This window comes from Camelus bactrianus, chromosome 22 (assembly GCF_048773025.1).
Source record: "Camelus bactrianus isolate YW-2024 breed Bactrian camel chromosome 22, ASM4877302v1, whole genome shotgun sequence".
Classification (NCBI taxonomy): Eukaryota; Metazoa; Chordata; class Mammalia; order Artiodactyla; family Camelidae; genus Camelus; species Camelus bactrianus.
The window spans coordinates 9,131,566-9,152,654 of NC_133560.1; the positions used below are offsets into that span (position 1 = coordinate 9,131,566).

Consider the following 21,089-nt stretch of genomic DNA (forward strand, 5'->3'; position numbering starts at 1 on the left):
TAAATAAGAAAGAAGGCTACCACAGTAAAGATGTTAAAAAGAGAGAGAGAGAGAAAGAAGGCTTAGTTCTCAAGCTGTTGACACTGAGGTTTTGAACCCCAGAGTCATCACACACTTGTTTTATTTATCTCACTGTAAAACGCACATGATTTTCTAGACGCAGACTTAGGCAGGGATTGTATGTAGAGGAAAATTTGGGTATCATTGCCCCTCAAAGAGACATTTGAGTGGGGCTCAGCTTTCATCAGCCCCCGAGTCGGGAAATCTGCCTTTCCTCTAATTGCTTCCTTCCTTCTAAGACCTAATTTCCTTGGCATTCTCCTGCTAGGGAAAAATCGGTCTTACCTTCTCATCAAAGTGGGCTGCACCTTAGTGGTGTCTATACGGGGCAGAGAAGTCCCTAACCCTAGGAATAACTTAGATCTGCAAGTCCAGCCCCAAAGGCAAAGTCACCTCACACTGTCCTCTGTCAGCACCCACTGCACCCCTCTCCCCCCACTCCCCAACACTGACGTGGCAGGCACCCCGCCCCCACCCCACACCCATTTAGGATGACTTCACTGCCCAGTTGCTTTTCTGGAATTTTCAAGTCTGGGATCATATTCCGCACCCCCCTGGGATTTCTTACGTTGTCTTTTTGGCTCTTCTCTGTTCCCATTGCTAAACAAAGAGAAATCCAACCGGAAAGACTAGACGGGGTGAGTGGCTGATTCGATGGGAAGGAGGGAGAGAGGGACACTTTGCAGCCTTCTGACTTTCCCTAAATTGGCCAATTTCACATCCGTAAGTGCCTCATCCATCACCACCACCTTTCAGGTGATTTTCTGTGATGGAATTTCGGGAGGGGAGGCACTTAGCATCTTCTACACAATTTCTTTACAAAGTCAGTTTTTCCATCATCAAGCATTCTCAGCCTTCAAATAAAAATAGGCAGAACTTTTGTTGCTAAAATAGCTCTTTTTATATCAGGCCCTGCAACCTAGAAACCCCTTTCAAGGACCTGTACACTTTCTTGAGTCAAAACAACAACAACAAAAACAAACAAAAATAAAACCTAACAAAACAAAACAAAAAAACCCAAACTAGACAGACTTCTAGCCCAGTGAGGACTTAACCTCCCCCATGCAGGAGAAAACTGAGCAATTAACTATCAAGCTTGGCTCTGCTTCCTTGCTGTTTGACCTTAGGGAAGTGACCTCACCTCTCTGAGCACTCTTTTTATTTTCTATGACATAGGGGCAATAATAACACCTCCATCTATTGCCTTGAGGGCCAGTTTGAATGAGCAGATGAGAGTATTTTGGGCACTGTGATATATTTTATAATGAAATATACAGGATTGAGAAAGGTTATGGCAGAAAAGGAACTCAGTGACTGACTTCAGATGATTCTTGCATCTTTCAGCTTTTTTTAAAATTAAAGTACAGTTGACTGACAATTTCATATTAGTTTCAGGTGTACAACAGGTCTTTTTCTTTAATTTAGAAGAGCTCCTAAGAAGAACTAATAATAATCAGTGCAAAATAAAATTCTAGGTGATTAAACACTGCATCATAGTTGACAATTTTTCTTTTAAAGCGGAATATAAAATGCATGTTATAATTGATGGCATCTTTGTTTAGACGAGCTACATTATATATATTTAACACAACCAAATGTATAATATTACATATAAATAGATGCCACATCCTGCTGTTTTTACTTAGTGTTTTATGTCAATATTGTTGTAAACTGACCTAAACCAACCAGGCAGTTTGGCTTCACAGAATAAGAAATCAGTGTCATCTTGGCTTCGTCCTTGTTTAGATGTATAAATGCTACCTCTCCAAGAATGGGAAATCAGGTAAAGCTCAGACACGGTGTGCGCTTCTTAAAGTGAAGGCTTTGGTAGACGAGGGATGATGGTGTGATGGAAATCGCTGGGATGACATGGATTTCTGGGCTCTGAGCTCACCAGCTGTGTGATTCAGACAGGCCATGTCCCCTCTCTGGGAATTTTGCTGTCTGAGGTTGGTTTTCTGCTCTGTGAAAATGAGAGAAGCCACACTTTCTGAATTTCAGGGTTCCTCTGAAGGTCAACAGTGTCAAAGGGAGTAAAGGGTGACATGCCGGCAAAAGGTGGGTCAGGACCTCAGTTTGAAGGCGACCTGCCCACAGCTGACACCAGGCCTCAGGCCCCGTGGGTGTCCTCATCCGAAAAGTGGGGAGACTTCACAGAGTTGGTGGGAGGGATAAATAAGCCCCTGGAAGGAGTACCTGGCTGATTCAGGTGCTGGTCCGCACACCTTCCTGCCGGGGCCCCAGGTGACTCTCCTGCCTCTGGGAGGCACTATTGCCCCGTGATTTTACCCATGGCCTGTGGAATCGCAGGGTGGCCAGGTCTCATCCCAAGAAGGCCAAGGCCTACCTTTGCCACCTCCCGCACGCTAATGAAGAAACCTAAATTCCCTTAATTCAAATGGAGATGGTAACACCTCCAGACCCACGGCGGTGAGACTCCCAGGAGCTAATACGCGTAAATCGTTGAGCACCAGTGTCTGGCACTGGGGAAGCCCTCAATAAAAAGGGACTGTTATCATCTGCTTGGCTTGCTCCTCTGGGCGTCGAGGTGTAAGTTTAATGATGGGGGGTGGGGTCAGGGTGGGATGCGGGGCGCCTGGTAGGGGGAGATCTCCTGGGCCAGCGGAGCGGTCCGGGCCGGTGTCAGCGCGCATTTATTGATGGCAGGTATTTGGGGAGTAATTGAGCGCGGCGGCCGGCCCGGGGCGAGAGTGGGCCTCCACGAGCAATTAAATGTGATTAGGCCGAGACCTTCGGGATCCAGCTGGGTGATTGATAACCCGGCCGCATTCCTGCCGGGCCCGCGACATCAAACGGGCGGCCGGCGGCGGGCGGGGCAGAGGGGCCGCGCGCGGGGACCCGGTCCTTCTCCGCTCGCCGCTGCCCTTCTCGCCCGAGACTCTCACGGTTCCAGGGAGAAACCTGGCGACGTGGCCTCCTCCTGCTCAGGGGTCTCTCCCTTGCTCACTGGCCAAGAGCAGCAGGGGAGGAAAGGACACCGAAGGGATGTGGTGACCAGGTACCCCCTGCGCCCAAGGGTGCAGCGCCCTGAGGACCAAGGCCAGGCCGGCCGGCTGGTCCCGGCTGGGCTCCCACAATCGGGCTCGGCATCCCTGGAACCGGGGAAGAAAGAATGAAAACAGAGAATGAGAAAGGCGGAAATAGGTGGGAATAAGAATACACAGAAAACGGGAAAATATTGAGAGATGCAGTGGAGGGGCCCAACGACAGGAAAAGAAGACAAGAAAAGAGAAAAAGAGAAAGTTAAGAATGAGAGCATGGAAAGAAATTGTACAGACTGAAGATTTGTTTTGTTTTGTTTTGTTTTGTTTTAATTAAAGAGATAGAATGGGACAGAATCTAAAAAAGAAAGAAAAGAGGAAAACAGTAAATTAAATAGAGACAGCCAAAAAAAAAAAAAGAAAAAGAAAGGGAAAAAAAAAAAAAGAAAGCCAGGGGTGGGCTAAAGATGATGGGACATGAAAGACAAAAGAATGGGGGAAACAGAGGAGATAAAGTTAAGAGGAAAGCAGAAAGGAGGCAGCGCTGGCCTGCCTGGGCCCGCCCCCCCCCCCCCGCCCCGCTTTACCTCCACCCCCACCCCAGTCCCTGCCTCGATCTCAGGAAATTCTATGCCCAGAGCCAAGTGCTGCCTGGTGCCGGGGAGACCTGGCATGTGCCCCCAGCAGCCTGACTCTGGCCCAACCCAAGCCCCAGGCCAGCTCCTTCCCACTCCAGGCTGGATGAGGGGCAGTCTCCCCCCACCCCACCCCCAGCCCGAAGTGAGCAGTGGGCTCCCTGTACCCCAAGTCGGACCCCACAAGCCATAAATCACAAGTGGAAGTGCTGGGGGTGGGGGTTCGGGGCCGTTGCCTCAGGATCCCCGGAGTCTCCGAGCCAGGGAACAGTTTCTGTCTGTGCTGACTCCACAGACAGGATCAAAACAGCATGAAAGAAATCAGAGCGAGAAGGTCGGCAGGAGCTGGACTTCTAAAACCCCCTTCCGCCCCCATAGGCTTCAATATTAAAAAACCCCCCTAGGAGCTTCAGACACTGTATTAATTAGTGCAACCACCCATGAAAAGTGGGGTTTGGAGCGGCATTCTTTGCCCTGTGTGAAAAACCAAGTCTAAAAAACAATTGTTAAGTTGGCCTGTTGCCGCTGGTAAATTACATAGCATTAAAAAAAAATAATGCTTTTCATATTAGGCACTAATTAAAGGTTGGGACAGCTTTAAAACAAGAGAGGGAGGGGGGAAATCAAAGAAAATATAAAAATGTTCTTTCAAGAGTTATGGGAGGTTAATAAAGTATGTCTGTTAGAGGGAGCCTACATTGCCCCTAGCTACAGTCAAACCGGAGCCACCACAATTGGGTCTCAATAAGATAATGATATTCCTTTCTCTGCTATTAAAAGCCTCCCAGTGCAAACTTAAAATGATTTATTTAATTTAGGAAATTATGAGGTGTAACTTCAAAGCCTGAGCCGTTAGTAATGGAAAATACCAGGTTGTTTAAAATTATAATAATAATTGTTCGGAGGACTCCGGACATCAAAGTGTTTTCATCAACAAATGCAGAGGGGTCCGGAGGAGGTTGGCAAGAGTCAGAGGAGGGTGGCTGGAGTTTGGATTTGATTATTATGAACCTTATCAGGGCAGGATTCAGGATTCCTGCGGCCTGGTACTCTGTTCTGCCTTTGAAGCAGGCTATTTGGGAAAGTAATTTTACTGCTTTTTATTTAGTTCCTAGCAGGGAGGAGGTGAGAGGGGTTGCTGGGGGTGGGAGAGGAATGGAGGGGTCCAGGAATCGACAGCAGGCTTTGCCTTCATTGCTCTCTCACCAATTTCATTAAAGACGCCTACAGCATCATGGATCTGGATTTTTTTTTTCTCTCTTAAACTTACATTGAAGGGGGAAACAGGCACAATCAACTGGGCCCTGTGATTTCAGGGAGGGGTGTGTGTCTGTGTGACGTGGATTCTTTTATAAATGAGGTTTATGTTTATTCCAAACCCCGCAGTGGAGAGGGAGTGGGGGTGGGGAAGTGGCCTCTCCAACCCGTGGCAAATGAGCAGCTTTTATAGCAAAGAATGGCCGTGGGAGTTTTCATTCGGTCAGACAAGGTTCTGCTCAAAGGCAGGGATCCTCTTTTCAGTCGGGTCAGGCAGACGTTTTGCCAGGGTCTGCTCTCAGCCAGCCAGGCCTTCGCTGCCTACCTCCTGCCGGCTCTGCCCCAGGATCACCTCTCCAGGACTGCAAGGGGGAGGGTGGTCAGACTGAGCCCCAGATCCCTTATGATGGAAAAACTGGGGTCCTGGGTGGGAAGCCCCTCACAACCGTGAGGGGTGGAGTAGAGGGTGCAAAGGGAGGCTCCAGAGCTCTGCTGGGATCTGGGGAATCTGGAAAGTTCGCCAGGGCCCCGCATCCACAACCTGGTGAGACAGCTCCTCCAAGGGCTCGCCATTGCCGGACCTCACGTCCACCACCAGGCACACACATCAGCCTGAATTCTGCTGTTGCCCCCTGGCCGGCTCTGGGACCTCAGTGAGCCACCTCTCGGAGCCTCAGTTTCCTCAGCTGTAAAATGGCACCAGTAATACCTCCCCGTGGGGTGTGTGCCATGCCTGAGATGCGCCAGAAGGTGCCCAGCGCTGCACTTAGCAGGAGCTCAATAAAAGGGATTTCTTCTCTTTTCGTCCCCTCTTTCCTATAAGCAGAGTTGTCTTTCTATAAAGTTTTAGATGAAAGCGTGGAGAAGTATGCGAAGGCGGGTGGAGTTGGGTGTCAGGGTCCCGACAGCCCAGGCGAGGATGGCCAAAGCCGGCACCCCGGCATCTTCGCTTTTCATTTCCAAGACGCGGCTGCGCGGGTCCTTGGTGACTCAGGGTCCTTCTGCCGCCGCAGGTTGTTAGTCTGGTCTCTGAAACGGCCTAGCATACCAAGCCCGACCCAAGCGGGGACCGTGGCTTCCGCCAAACCCAATGCGGGGCAGGCGGTTCGGAGGAAGTCCCAGAGCAAGGCGCACGGACGGCCCCGCCGACCTCTGGTGGTGGTCTGGGCCCCGGCAACCCGGCCGCATCCTTCATCCAGGTAGCCCCATCCACCCAGCAGCGCTGAGGTGCGTGTGTTTGAGCCTGAGCGACAGTCTTCCCCTCTCCAGGCCTCAGTTTTTCTTTTGGGATTTAGGGCGAGGGAGGTAATGCGCAGCCGCTAAGAAGGTTTCCAATCCACCCGGCTGGCCACGCAGGACGCAGTCCGGATTCTCCGAAAAGCACGCCGGTTCGCGGCCTCGTCCTCCTGGGGGCAAGCTGAGTCTTAACCCGGAGTCGGCGTCTCCGGATCCCCCACCCCGGACTGAGATTGCCCGAGGCTGCGGGGTCCGAGAGGCGCCGGGAAGGAAGCTCGGCGGACGGGCTAATTAGGGACCCAACTTGGCGGCTGACGTCGAAACCGGGAAGGGCTTTGGCCTTTGGAAAAAGCATCCCATAAAAGAGGCTGGCTGGGGTGGCCCGGCGGGGTGGCAGAGGCGCACCATAGGGGAGGTTTGGGGCGCTCCCGCGGCTCACGCCGGCTCGGGAGTGCGCGGCAGAGCGGGAGGGAGGAAGGCGGTCTGTCCCCAGCCTCGGAGCAGAGTCCTGGGTTTGGATCACGCTCCGCGCTGGAGCTGCGGGACCTCCGAGACTCGCTGCCCGTCCCTGGGAGGCTCTCAGCCCAACCGGGAAATGGAGTTTCCGGCGCCCACCTCTAATCTGGGTGTCGGCACAAAGGAAACTGGGACGGAAGAGCTAGTTCTAGTAGGTGCCAGGTGCCAATCTTCCCACCGAGCACTGGCTGCAGCACGAAGTTCTCGAATCCCTTCCGACTCGTTCCCAGGATCACCGGAGCTTCTCAGCCGAAAACAGACCTCGGAAAGGTACCCTCCGTGGCCACTTGGTTTATTTGTGCAACAGAGAGCGGAATTTGAGATCCTCCCCCGCCTCTCCCACCCATTACCACTTCATTTTCATGGTGATGTCTCAAAACCCCAGCCTGGCCCCCGTCCTGTACCCAGCGGAAAGGGAGGCTGCAAAGCAAAGGGGACTTGAACGGTCTACCTTCCCCCTACAAATCGAAAAGAGCGTTTGTTCAAGGCTCATCTCCTTGGAAGGAGATAGGAATGGTAAACGGAATGTGATTTGACACAGTCCTGAAAGGGCAGCAGGCGTCCCCCCCTTCCCCCGCCCTTGTCAATGAGTCTGGTTACCATCTCCATTTGCAGAGAGCTTATATAGGTTCCTTTCCCTCAGCTTTAAGTTTGTCGTTGTCTTGGTAGCGGAGATTTCAAGTTCAAGATTTTTCCCTCAATCATGTCCAAACCCCTGAGATTCTGACTGATGCCTTGGCCCTGCCACGTCTAAGCTCATCTTTCACTTTCAAAAGTTCCTAATAGCAATTTCCCACAAGTAACACAAGCTGCCAGAGGAAGGATTTCAAAGTATTTTGCTATTTTCAATGGATTTCCCTACCTCAGTCTGAATCTAGCCACAACTCTTGATTGATTCACATTACAATCATAATAAAAATCACCAGCCCCACCTCCCCAATCTGGGTGGCATTTTGGGGGCTAAATCCGGCCAAAGAACAGAGAGCGCCTCTTAAAAATAATTGTGACTTTGGACAGCCTTGACCACAATAAAACAAACGTTTAATTTAATTCAGAATAAGAGATAAGAAATAACTCTTCAATAAAATATATAAAATTATACAAGGCACCCTTTCAAAGGGATAAACGTATACTGGGGGGGTGGGGGTGGGGAGCGCTGGATAGAAAGATGAAATACCAGGGAGCTATGTGAGCTGTTTGACAACACCATTTTTAGCAAGTCAAAACATGGCTTTACCCTCTGCCCCCAACATGTTAAAAAGTATATAAATTTTCCTAATAAGTTTAGCGCATACAATAGGTACGCACACACATAAAGCATTGTGTTTTTTTTTCTTTTGGGATCTATTCATTGTTCAAGAATATTTAGCATATAGGTAATGGTTACAAGATATTCTTTTTTTTTTCAAGTAGAGAATTAACTACACCCCCCCCAACCCAAAAATCACCTTTGCAACGTCTGAGGATTGACGTACCTAGCAGTTCACAGAAACCATCAATTCCTCCCCGACATGCTTTAACTTTTCACTCTCCAATTATCTGAAATGGAGTTAAGCAACAGCCTTGAGAGGAATTAGGAAAGACTTCTATTTTCCACCTTACCCCCAGGCACTTTCAGGATTCTTCTCATCCCCCTTTTATTGATCTTACAAAAACTTTTAACAATGTGTGACGATATGGAGAGGGAGGAAAAAAAACAGGGCCAAATATAGTCGTATCTAATGAGTTTTTTAATGCATGTAAAAAATGCAAAACCATGGCGAGTCCCGTCCCTTGGAGGGCTCCCTACTGATGCACAGTGTCTGATTCTCAGGTTTGTTTTCCATAAGCAAAAGTTAGTCCTTCTATTCAAATCACCCAATTTCAGCAAAATTAGCCAATAAGTTGTCTCCCCCTAAAAGAAAAAACAGACTTAAGCAGTCTCTTTTTAGGAAGGTGATATAGAGAAAAAAAGGAGATCTATATGTATATAAATTTTGCTTTTCAAAATAATTTGATTTTTACATCTGCTGTATAAAAATGTATTATATTTTATTATATATAGACTTATATATAAAAACCATCAGAGCCAATCTTTGTGAAAGGAGAAGGGAGTGTCTGGAAGATGACACCAAGAAAACGGGGCTTTGGTGTCTCCAGTCTAAAGAACCGATTTGCACTATGTCTGTGGCCCTGTCGACCTAGGCGCGGAGGGTGGTGCATACAAGGTTTGCAGAGCAGAGGGCTGGCATGAGACTGTCTTCTTGGAGAGGGAGGGGGAAGGTGTTTAAACAAACATCCATCACGGAGTCTATTGAGCTGGTCTTCCTTAGGATAGATGGTACATGCCATATCCCACTGGAGTCGCATAGAGTCCCACGGGCGGGATGGGGAGAACAGGTCTATGGAAAGGATAGGATGCTCCATATAAGGATGCTGCTTGCAGGGGCGAGTTGATGGGGAAAGGGAGGCTGAAGCCCGAGGGCAGCATGGGTTTTGCAGCCATTTTCAGCTTTTCCAGTTCTGCCTCCTGCAGTCTTTTCGCCTTGGCCCTTCGATTCTGGAACCAGATTTTGACCTGGGTCTCTGTGAGGTTCAGAGAGCTGGAGAATTCTGCGCGCTCTGCGATGGAGAGGTACTGTTTCTGGCGGAACTTGCGCTCCAGAGCGAGGAGCTGGGACGTGGTGAAGGGCGTGCGGGGCTTCCGATTGGTCTTGTGTTTCCGCAGGGTGCAGGTGGTCGGGCTCATGTGTCCTGGAGAACAGAGAATGCGGAGTGAATTAGTGAAAGAAAGTGGCTTTCTTACCAAGTGTGTCCCAGGGGGTTGGGTCTCCCCTCTTCCACTTTCAAAAAGGTACCTCCGTCAAAACCATGTGTGGTTGGGTTTTTTTTCCCCCGCTGGGGGGGTGAGGGTAGAGAAAAACCGTATTTTTAAATGGATAAATTGCTTTATGTTTAAAAATTGGAAAACTTTCTCCCCAAAGTTGGAGACTTTAGTGGTGTAACAGAACTTTCTAAATGGAAAATATATAGCACTAGAGATCATAACATATGAACGGATCCCTCATTAAGTCAAGAGAGCTGCGTGTTCTCTGAGAAACAAAAACCCATCTCTTCTGAATGTCTCTTGTCTTAAAAATTGGGGGGGGGGTGGCTGGGTTCACAGCAATCCTCACCATCCTAATGGATGTGGGGATAATCACGTATAAGAAGGAAAATGAAAAGGCTCTGACAAACTGGGTTGGTCCCCTCTCTGCACCAGGAAAAGTTGGATTGTGTCAGCATATTTATGAAGGGTAATCGTGCCGATAAGGTCTGTGGTAAATTAATAGCATCCTGGGATTGAGGAGTAGCCCCCATGCCATAAACAACCAGACAGCTGTCATTCCCTCCGGATTGCAGATTATAAAACCTGTGCAACATCTTACAGATCTGGATGTGGGATAACTTTCTTGGCCGGGTGCTTCTGTAATATAAACTTTACTAAGGAGGGAAAAATTAGCTCGCCCATAAATGTAAATGTCAGGGGAAAGCATGCTGCCTCCTGATTCGAGAGAACGTGATGACATCTCAGTCATCTCACCGACCCATTCTATGGTTTGCAGCAAATGTGCAAATCATTAGTTTATTGCTGGAATTTAGAAAGAGGGAATAAGAAGCAAAACGGATTCAATCAGAGGAAGTCGCAGGGCCCCGCATCTTTGTGATTCCATAGCATCAACCAAACTTGGGGCTTTTCTTCAAGGGGAGGGGGCCGGGAGGAGTGTGGAGCTGTGGGGCAGAAGGCAAAACAATTCATTTTTGGCATTTGGCTTTTATGAGCTATGCTAATTTTCCCAGTGTAGCCACAGTAATAACTCCAAAGCACTCCGAAGGGAGAATGTCGCCTTTCTTGTTTAGTTACTTTGGTGGCCCAAGGAGTTTACACTTCATACTTGAGGGTGACACAGCACAAGTCCCAACCTAGCCTCCATTTCCAATAAGAAACGCATGTGCCCTAATGTGACATTATTAACCATTATTTTAAGTGACTAAAAAGAAAGAGGTAGTGGGTTCTGGCATCCATCAAAAACCAGAAATCTGGGCGAGGGATGAGTAATAAACTACTCTAGACCTTTGCATACGCTAATCCCTGAGTAAGGTAGAGAGCTGGCAGTGCCTACTTCTTAATTTACAAATAAAATAACAATCAGAGACTGGAGACCTGTGAAATTCTCACCCTTCCCAAACGTGACCTGGCTCCTGGCTCACTGGGAGGACCCAGTGGTCTCAGCTCAGATCCCAAGCTAGAGTCTCCATTTGCTCCTGCTCAGCGTTTAGAAGCAAATCCATGCCTAGGCACTGTCATTCCGGCTGCTCCTAGGGGCTACGTTTGAATTATGAAATCCAGGCGACGGGGGAGCTCACTTGTGTATCAAAGCCATAAAGCTAGGAGGCTTTCCTTCCAGCGCGCCCTCCCACCCCTGCCCCATTTTAAACCAGCCAGAGGAAGGATGCGATTATACAAAGCAAAACAGCGTTTATCCTTCTTCCTCCGAATAACAAAACCAGGCCTGGGCGGGTAGCAGCTCCCTCCTGCCCCAGGCTCTCCGGGTCCTAGCACAGGGCTTCCAAAGCCATCTCCAGGCCCGAAGCACCAATGGCCCACATTTTGTCTTAAAATTAAATTCGTTCTTAGAATCTCTGATTTTTCTCATGGGAAGGTCGTATCCAGGGCCCAAGGCTGCCTAACCAAGCAGGGAAGTTCCACTGTACAACCTGGCAGGCATGCTTACAGAACCTCAGAACTAAGAAGTGGGAAACTCTGACCTCTGGACACCACTCCTGTAAGGCCTGAATCCTTGATGCACAGCAGGAAATTGACTGAGGCCTAGGAATACACAGGGTACTCAATATTTGTCAAACAAATTAAGTCCCTTAGAGTTAAGGAGCCTCTATTTCACCACCAATAAAATGGGTAAGTAACACCGATCCTGCAGTGTGGTTCAGAGTACCAAATTTCAGAATGTCCAGAGCCCTGTCGGCCACCAGGTGATCATTAAATGCTCCCGAGTCTTTTTCGTCAAGCCCAAACTCGATGTGTGCAGATTCCTCTGAACTCTGCTGAATTGTCCTCATCTGTAACCAGGAGGCCGGCTTCAGCCACACAGAGATCAGATAAGATAATATGGTGAAAAGTGCTATAAAGCACTGTGCAAACTTGAGTTTAAATTCTTTGAGTCCTTAATCTCCACGCCCTTTGAATCTTTTGGAGTTTCTAACAGGGTGGAGATGCCAGAGGGGACAGACACTGATGCCTCGGTCTATGGCCTTATTTTGTCCACAAAATGCTTTGCATCTTGGGTTTTCAGGGCTGATGGAAATGGGGAGAGAGGTGGTGCTCCTGGCTTTGGAAAAAGTCCCTTCACAGGCCTTCTCTCTCTCACCTTTCCCAGAGGTACAGTGAGGGTAGAGAAATCTTAAAGGCCGGGGACTACAATAAGTACAAGGAGCTACAGGGAATGACTTCTCAAAGTTGCAAAAGGACCCAGGGTCCAAAAATGGATAGTAACGCAGGAAGAGAGATCAGCTCTCCTGGTTCTCTCTGTCCTTCCCTATTGGCAGGAAGCGGGGTGCAGGTGTCCGGACCTCTGCTTAGTCTGTCTGGGGAGAGGGATCAAAGGTGGCCAGGGCACTACAGAGGAGTGGGGCTTGGACACCAGGGCCTCTTGCCCAGTGCAGCCATTGTTGGTGACCTGGCTCGAGCAAGTTCAGTCCTAGAAGTCTGGGTGTCTGAAAAGGGGGATAAGCACAGGTCCCGTGTCTCGGCCCACACTTCGGGGTTCCAGCGATGATCGGGATCTGGTGAACTAAGAAGCATCACTTTGTCAACTCAAGCGCTGCTGGAATGCTGTTAATTATTACTCTGAGCCAAGCGGGGCCCCACGCTGCTGACCCCAGCCCGCTCCCAGCGAAGCGAGGTGCTGGCCACCCGGACGACCGGGAGACACTTTCTCGTGGCATCAGTCTCTGCCACCAGCCCTCCGTGGGAGCCTGCTTCGACACCCGCGGGACCAGTGGAAGATGATCATTTCTACCCCATGTCAGGTTAGATTTCAATTAGCTCATCTTTACGACAAGGGCACACCTCGCAGGGCTGTGAACCCTGAAGGGCAGAAAGACATCCCGCCTCTGCCTGGCATATATTAGAGTGCTCACTGAACGTGCATCTGCCTTCACACCCCAGACTGAGACCGTGAAGGACAGCGAAACAGAAACAAGTGAAATGGCCTGAGCGCAGGGCGGAGGGCTAGAGAAACCGATTACCAAGCGACCCCGCAAACCCAGCTGGGGATCGCCCTTGAAAGACCAGGGAGTTCTCAATTCTGTCGAACACATTGTACAGGGAGGGGACCCCGAACACGCGCTGCGCAGATACTACCCAGAGGGTGTCTTGGATGCCGCCGGCGCGCTTAACCCGGGAGACATCAGGGTGCCAAGAACTGCTTATGCTTGCCTTGAGGGGCGCACAGTACAGAGATGTCTCCGTACCCATTTTGGAATACTGGCCCCCAGTTCCCTCCGGTACCCCGCGCACCCGCCCACCACTTGTCCCGGACGGGGCGGGCACTCACTTGGCGGTGGCGAATATCTGCCGGGTTCCTGCATCCACGCCGCTCCGTCTTCTGAGTTTTCCGACTTGACCGAGGCGGTCTCAAAGGGCTTGACCAGCGGCCCAGGGCTGTGCGCCTCCCGGGCGCCGTGTCCGGGCAGCAGCAGTGGCCGCAGGGTGGCCCCGGCGGAGACGCTTTCGGCTGGCAGTGGGGACGCCTCCTTGGGCGGCTTCTTGTCCGACATGAGCGCCTCCACGCTGAAGGGCAGGCTGGAGACCTTGACGCGGCGCTCCTCCGCGGCCCCTTCGGCGCCCCCAGGCCCCGGGCCCGGCCCGGCCACCATCGCCGGGCCCTCCTCATCAGAAGAAAACAGGTCACTGCCTTTGGACGGAGAAGCCATGACTTCTCTGCCCCACGTAGCTCCCGGCGCGCGACTCCGCTGGCTACCCGGCAGCTGCGACTCAAACTTTTTTGGGGGGAGACGGGAGGGGCGCGCCGGGAGCCGTGCCTTTCCTCCAAGGGGAAGTGGAAGACTCAGCTCAGCCAATCCACGCCGGCCTTGGCGCTGACGCCACTGACGCTCGCCTCCGATTGGCTCTTCCGGAAGAGGCTGGGGCCTTTTTTTTTTTTTTCTTTCTTTCTGTTTGAAATAAATTAGGAGTTAATTACAGGAGCAGTCAGCAGAGTTGTTATTAGGCGATCCCTCAAGGGTTATAATCACGCCAAAACTGAAAAGTCCAGGCGTAATTAAGGCCGATTATTTAAAGAGGAAGTTCGCCGAGTTCCATTTCTTCTCTCTTTTGACCCCTCTTCTTAAAAAGGTACCCCTCGCCTACACCCACCCCACCTCCCCGCCCCCCCCAAAAAAGCCGCCAGACACTGCAACTGACATTGCAGCAACATTTATGAAGCTCCTACTATGGGCCCAAACTGGGCTAACTTAACAATTTTAGGGATCAGCACTGAAAGCACGGGCCAGCATCCCTGCTAAAGGAAACACTCCACGCACGGCGCTTAGAAGAGAAGATATTTCTCTATTAGCAAGTGCCCGACAGCGTCCGCTATCACTATAACTCCCCTAGGAGAGGGGCCAGGGCGAGCCGGAGATGGTGGTCCCGGCAGTCCTCTCCCAAATAGTTCCGACTGGAAAATATAAACCAGTGCTCTCCATCTCTTCCACTGAAAAACAAAGCCAGCGCACTCGCAGAAACTTGGAATCCGCGAGTTTTCTTTCCCCTGAATCTCCTCTGTGGACAACGTCTAGACTTTTTTTTCTCAAGACCACATGCACTGTGTGTTCATGCGTTTGTTTGAGTCTATGTTTGTCATGTGTGTCAGGGTGCCAGTGTTTGCCTTCAAGGGGGAGGAGGAGGGAGGAAAAGGCATCGATAATATCTAACGCTTCCCCCGCCTCCCCTTCCCTTGCAAATCTCGCAAATGCTGGGTGCCAAGTTTGCACACCCGAGGCCTGTATATCTTTTGGTGAAGAACATTTTTAGTCATTGCACCTGGTTAAAAAAAATAAAGTATAGATATCCTTACCCCACTTCAAATTATACCCTGGGTAATTACATCTCAAAGCCTTAGTGATGACTGTCTCAGTCCAGGAAAGGGGAGAGCAAGCTTCCAATTCGCAGAGGCCTCCAATCTCTCTGCAGGCCGCTGGGCCAGCACCTATGGCTTCAAAGGACTCTGTCCAGGCTGTAGCTGCCCTTTCATATATCTGACCGATTACCCTGCAAGTGATGAGGTGAAGAGAATTGTCCCAGCTCAGGGACCTCCGCACTGCAGAGGCTAGCTGAGCAGGTTCCAAAACCTTGGGAAGAGAAGACCTTTTTTTTTAATTACTGAAACGACCAAAGCTCAGAGTTACCTTCCAGTTCAAGAGTTTCGGAAACTTGACCCCCCCGCCCCCAGATCCACTTCCCAGAGCACCTCTCTGATGCACTGCTTCCTTCACCCCAAACCTCTGCCTGTAGTGAAACTATGCTGGCCTAGGATAACCAGGTGTAATCTGAATCTTGGAGGATAAATACATTAGGCACTGGCCACTTAATTCTGTTTGATTAGAAATGGTCCTGAAAAAAAGTTAAAAAGTAAAGACGTTCTAACCACAGCCTTCTAAAAACTTCTGGGTCCCTCTCCCACCACTACGAACAAATACATATATATTTATATAAATATATATATAAACAAACTGGAAGCTCAGAGAAAAAAACACAACTATGAAAGCCATCTGGAGATATGTGCATTATGCATTTTCCCCGAGTCACACTTGATGATAGTTGACGATATGCATCTCAAATACAGTACAGGTAGAGCCAGATCTAAGTTCTGTGCCTTCTAGAGATACCTAGCAAGGTGCAGGCTATATGTTTTGAAAGCAAACCTGAAATTCGTTTAGCCCTCAGCTGCCAAAATGTACAAAAGGATTCAGTGTTCAGTTGGGCTCTACCCAGCCAGAGTTTTGTAACTGTTCCTGAAAACTGTTTGTTAATATTTGTCAGTTTAGGGGTGTGCAGGCTCATTCCTGGGATTTTTTTAAAATCAATACTCCTAGAACTCTTCTATTTTGATTAATTTTTCTGGGACAGGATAAGGTAGGTTCTCCTCCCTAAGCTCCGGTCCTGATGTCCAGGTAGAGAAAGAAAATGATGAAGCCAGACATGAGAAAACAGTAAAGATTTAAAACAACAAACAAACAGCTGGTGTTCAAAGCCAGGGTGCCAAGCTCTGGCCGTGAGCAGGAGAGATGTCCATGCAGCAACGTGTCTGCCCGTCCAGTCTTCTGCCAGCTCCCTCCGGAGACCTCCCTCCTGGACTGGAGACAATTCTGGAAAGCGTCTCTCTTCTGCTCTGAAAAGAGTGCAACCTCAACACAGTTCTAGCCCTTTATGGAAAGTCCTGTCTGGGCATTTGCTCCTGCGTTGCCTGCGTTTTCAGAATATCGTGTTCACCTCTTCCTGGCCGTGAGACGCTGGTCGCGTTACTTCTCCTCCTTAGCTTGATTTTTAATGTCTAAAATGAGAGATCATAACCCTTAACCAGGATGGCTGTCGTTGCAATTCAATTCAAGGAGCTACATAAAATAACTAGCAGATGTAGGGGATCCCCGCCCCCCCAAAAAACCCTCACCATAATATTGTATATCAAAAAGCAGCAACAATTCATCGAATGCGTTCTCTCTGCCACATAGCCTCATAGAGGCGCGTCGCCCCCTATCACGGAGTTCACGATGGGGTTCTTCGTAAAATCTCCGGGACCGAGAATTTGGCTTGCTCGGAAAAGCGTCAGCTAGAGACTGGCTTTGGCACTTAGGGGTCATTCAGTAAAGGTTAGTTCCTGGTGACATATTCGCAGGCAGAAACGTGAGGTTCCCATCAGAACTCAGTCACTACAAACTGTCAACTCTGCGTTAGTACCTAGACCTGCCCTCCAGGATCTCATTTGTTTCTTCCAACACATCGCTCCGGGCAGAAATTATTTCCCCTATTTTACAGATGAGAAGCCTAAGGCTAGGAAGGGCTAATTCTGTGGCCGGGTCACGCAGGCAGAAGGCGGAGGACCCGAGCATCCCCCCTCACGGCACCGGCCCCCGCTCGCAGACCCGAGGCGCCCCACCTTCCCGCGCGCCCCGGGCGTGCTGCACGCGCCCCGGCGGGGAGAGGAGCAGCCGCGCACGCGCACCGCAAGTCCCGGTGCTAACGCCGTGCAGGACTGACGGCGCGCGGACCGCCGCGTTTGCAACCTCCAGGACCGATCGCCGGATCCCGGCGACTCGAAGGAGGCGGGGGAGGGGCGGAGGAGGGGGCTGTAGACGGGCCAGGGCTGCGGGCAGGCGCCAGGCGCGGGGAGATGAAAGGCGGGCTCCGGGGGAAGGGGCTGCGCCGGGTGACCGGCTCCAGCCGCGCCGGGCGCCCCGCCCCCGCCCCGCCCCGCCCCCGCTGCCCCGGGCAGAGGCGGCTGCCCGCGCCGGAGCCGCGTTAATTGCTCTCGGCCCCGGCACTCAGCCTGCGCGGAGCCGGGACAACCTCGCTCCAGGAGGAATGACAATTCGCCCTAATGGGACAACCTCGCTCCCAGAGGAGTGACAATTCCTCCTAATGGGCCGCTCGTTAGCGGCCTATTCTCCCGAACCCGGGTATCAGAAGCGGGCAGACAAGCGGGCGCCAAGGTCCGCCTGGAATTCCACAACACCGCTCCCCCACCATCCCCCCTCCCCCGGTCTTTCGCTGTGTGACCTCGGGCAAAAGACTGCTCCTCTCTGAGCTCATTTTTCTTACCTGTGCTGTGCGGATCAGGAATGGGGTAAGACTAGACCTCAGTTGAGCGTGTATATTTCCAGGCATTTGAGAAATCACCTTCCGAGTTACAGAGCAGGAAGGCGAGTAGACGGGCACTCTGCACTCGGGGTTGCTGCTTGGGGTTCTTTGAGGGGAGCGGGGGAAGGGGTGACATCTCTTGCTTATGAAGTTCTGGAATCTCCAATCGGTTTACCACGGCCCCCGCCCGCTAAGGTCAGGACCCAGGTCTGGAGAGAAGGGGCCTTTGCCAAAGCGCTACACAGATTACACAAGCTAACTGAAGCCTGGGTTTTAATGGCTCCCCATTGTACAGATAAAGAGGTCGAGGCACAGACAGGAGAGTGGCTGGCCTGGGATCTGCTGTGGGCCGTGTCTAATTCGACGGGGTCCTCTTGGAAGAAACCCACATTAGGAACATTCTCGGGAGGAGGGAGGAAGAAATGGAGGCAAATGCGGTGCCTCCCTGTGGGTCCACAGTCTCAGAGAGGAATGGTCCAGTCCAGCTCGTGGAGACTTCTAGTTGTTTATGGCCACAGCAGGTGTGAGGTTTGCGAAAGGCGAAAGAGCCTTGATTTCTGCTCCTTCTGTAGTTCAATGTTCAAATCCACCCCAGACTTACTAACCATTTGCCACCATCACTGCACTGGGGGTCTCAGTATCCTCTTTCAGAAAAGAGGGTTGCTGGTGAGGACTAGGTGAGAAGCCTTATAAAAGCAGGTAACATGGGGGAGGGTGTAGCTCAGCAGTAGAACACATGCTTAGCATGCACAAGGTCCTGGGTTCAATCCCCAGAACCTCCACTAAAAAATAAAATAAAAAATTAACTTAAAAATACATAAAGAAACCCAATTACCTCCCCTGCTCCATCAGGCACCCTGCTCTGGAGTGGCAGTAATGGTTCTGCTTGTAGCTTCCTGGAGGGTTGAAACAGGATTGAGCCACTGATTTCCTGTGGGACTCCGCAGAATTCGCTTCACCTCTCTGTACCACATTTCCTCATCTGTAATGCTGGAGTATCTAGCATTTAGTAAATGTTGGCTATTATTATCATTTCTTAAATCATTACTTTATTTATTTATTTTTATTTTAGCTTTTTGGTTGTCATTTATTGACTTCTTTCCCTGGAACTCTGATTTGTGCAGACCTAAACATTGAGAAATGGTCCAATGAAATTTATATTGAAAATTTCAGTATCCGGCAGTGTTATTTCATGATAAGTGGCTACAGTTTTTACCCACCCCAATCCCACCCCTGAAATGAAAATATATTCCACTGTGATTGTCATTTCCGAAATCATTCTTGATAATATTTTTTACCACCCTTTTCAACAGATCTGCCTGACAGCACAGACACCTGTGACCCAGTGATCCAAAGTTGGATAATGTGAGGCCTGAGAAGCTCACTTTTCAGAGCCTTTTTTTTTTCTTTTTCTGAAAAATGGGAATAACTACCCACCTCTTGAGAAGGAAGTGGATTAACAACTCCGTCAAGTGAGGGATGGGGATCAAGGGAGGAAGAAATGGTTGAGTCAAATAGCATGAAGTAGCTCTCATTTCCCAGCCCCTGGGCACAGCTTGCTGGCACCTTCCCAACCCCTGCCTGCACTGGAGAGAGAGGTTCCCACAAGCAGGGCCCAGGCCCCTGATTTTTGTCTGCACAGAAACACCCAGAGGGCTCCCTGGAAGAGGTGACTCTAGGAAGCAGTTTTATGGAACCAGTCCAGCGATCCAGGAGGGCACTGAGGGTTTGCATCTTGCCCCCCCCCCCGCAGTTTACAAATCTCTGCCTCCCTGCCCCCACCCCATCTCAGTTTGCCCATCTGTAAAACCAGGAAAATTACCCATACTAAACTGGGCTGAGATGAGCTTTAAACCAGGCTTCGGTAACTGTCAGCTCCCTCTCATACCTTAAGCAACCCTGTGATGAAAAGGCCCTCATTCCTCCTTAAGGAGGAGAAAATTCAAGCTTAAGGCTTGATAAGAGTTTCTCACAACTAGTAAATACCTGGCAGAGATGCAGATCAGGGTTTGGCTGATTCTAAAAATGTCTGTATCTTGCCTGAGGCAGAAGCTGCTGTGTAGGTGGGAGGGAAGGCATCTGGAATTGCTCAGAGCGATGATGAAGTATCTACTTTTGCTATTTTCTTCCAATTAGACAGATGGAACTGTTGAGTCTGGGAGGGGCTCGATTACAAGCGAGGGCACCGGGAGAAAGTGCATCTTGCCTTATGGATTGCCAAAGAGTTTGGCGGGAATCTGAAATCTCTCTTATCTGGTGGCCGCCAAATTGCTTTGGCTTCAGAACATAGCTGACTGGGCATGGGCGCGGAGGGGAAAAGGAAATTTGGGGAGTTACTTCATAGACATAATTATATTTTTTTAAATTAAGGAAACTAGAATCTCTTCCAATTGCTCCACCCCCAGTCGCTTGGTGGGGAATACGCAAGGTTTGCTTTACCTTTAAGGATGAAGACAATTAGAAGCAATTATTTAAAATTTTATTAGTCATTTCTAGGGGAGGGGTTGGGGCATTGGAGCTAAGCTAAAACTTACTTTTTTTTTTTTTTTTTTTTTTGGTTTCACCCTCACAGTGGTGATACAAAAAACAAAGCATCCTGAGATCCTGAGATGTAAGCTTCAGAAAGCCCTTTCCACATTCAGGACTTCACTTGCTCCTCAGAATTGAAGTTGGGCTCCAGATACCCTGCCCCAGAGCTACCCTGCGCCTTCTGGCTTCAAGGACCCTCTGATGCAGAGACCTAGCCTGGATCCATTTAGGTCTGATCAGGGTCCCTGAAATTTGTCATGTGCCCTGAAGATCACCTGACACAGTGAGGGGACTCAATAAACATTGGTTGAGTAAATGAATAAATCTAGAAATGGAAACAGTGGCAGAAACTGGAAGTATTACTCACCTGGCTCCAAAGGGCACCTTTCCCAGCGACTTGGAATGAACCTTGAATTGGGAGGGGCAACCACTGGAACTGACACTAGATTCTTGCGGAGAGAGGTCAGACTTTTAAATTGTCCCCAAAGAAAAACTGAAATCTCCTTTTGCCCCAAACCCTTAACTCGCTAGAATTTCAATTAATCTTCACCACTCCCCCACCTCCCGCCCCCCGCCATAAATAGTTACTCCTTTCACAGATGGAGAATGAGTTTGGGAGTTTGTCGTCTGCCCAAGGTCATGCAGCAATGAAGTGACCTAGTCAGCATTTGACCCCAGGTGAATCTGACTCCAAACCCCAAACTGGTTTCTCTTTATCCTCCTTCAGATCGCATTTCTCTGGTCCCTGATTTCACGAAGCCAGAGACACTCAGCCTCACGCTGGTTATCTTCCCCGCTCACTTTAGCAATAGCTTGACTTTGTGGCACTTTCCAGCTTTCCCCAAACAAGAGCGTGTTTCTGTGCTAGAAAAGAAAAAAAGATAAGAAGACCTAAATGTAGTCATAAAAATATAAACTCATAGTTTGAGTTTCTTCTCCCCCTGGTAATAGCAATCAGCA

At 49.9% G+C, this 21,089-nt stretch overlaps 1 protein-coding gene across 1 annotated transcript; it reads right to left on the reverse strand.

Annotated features, from left to right (window-relative positions):
- Window positions 1-7,732: 7,732 nt before the first annotated feature.
- MSX2 (msh homeobox 2) lies at window positions 7,733-13,813 on the reverse strand. Its single transcript, XM_010946232.3, has 2 exons — window positions 13,300-13,813; window positions 7,733-9,439 (listed from the first exon to the last, which is right to left on the reverse strand). Exons 1-2 carry the CDS (start codon window positions 13,676-13,678, stop codon window positions 9,015-9,017), a joined length of 804 nt encoding a protein of 267 aa, XP_010944534.1. The 5' UTR covers window positions 13,679-13,813; the 3' UTR covers window positions 7,733-9,014.
- Between the last annotated feature and the right edge of the window lie 7,276 nt (window positions 13,814-21,089).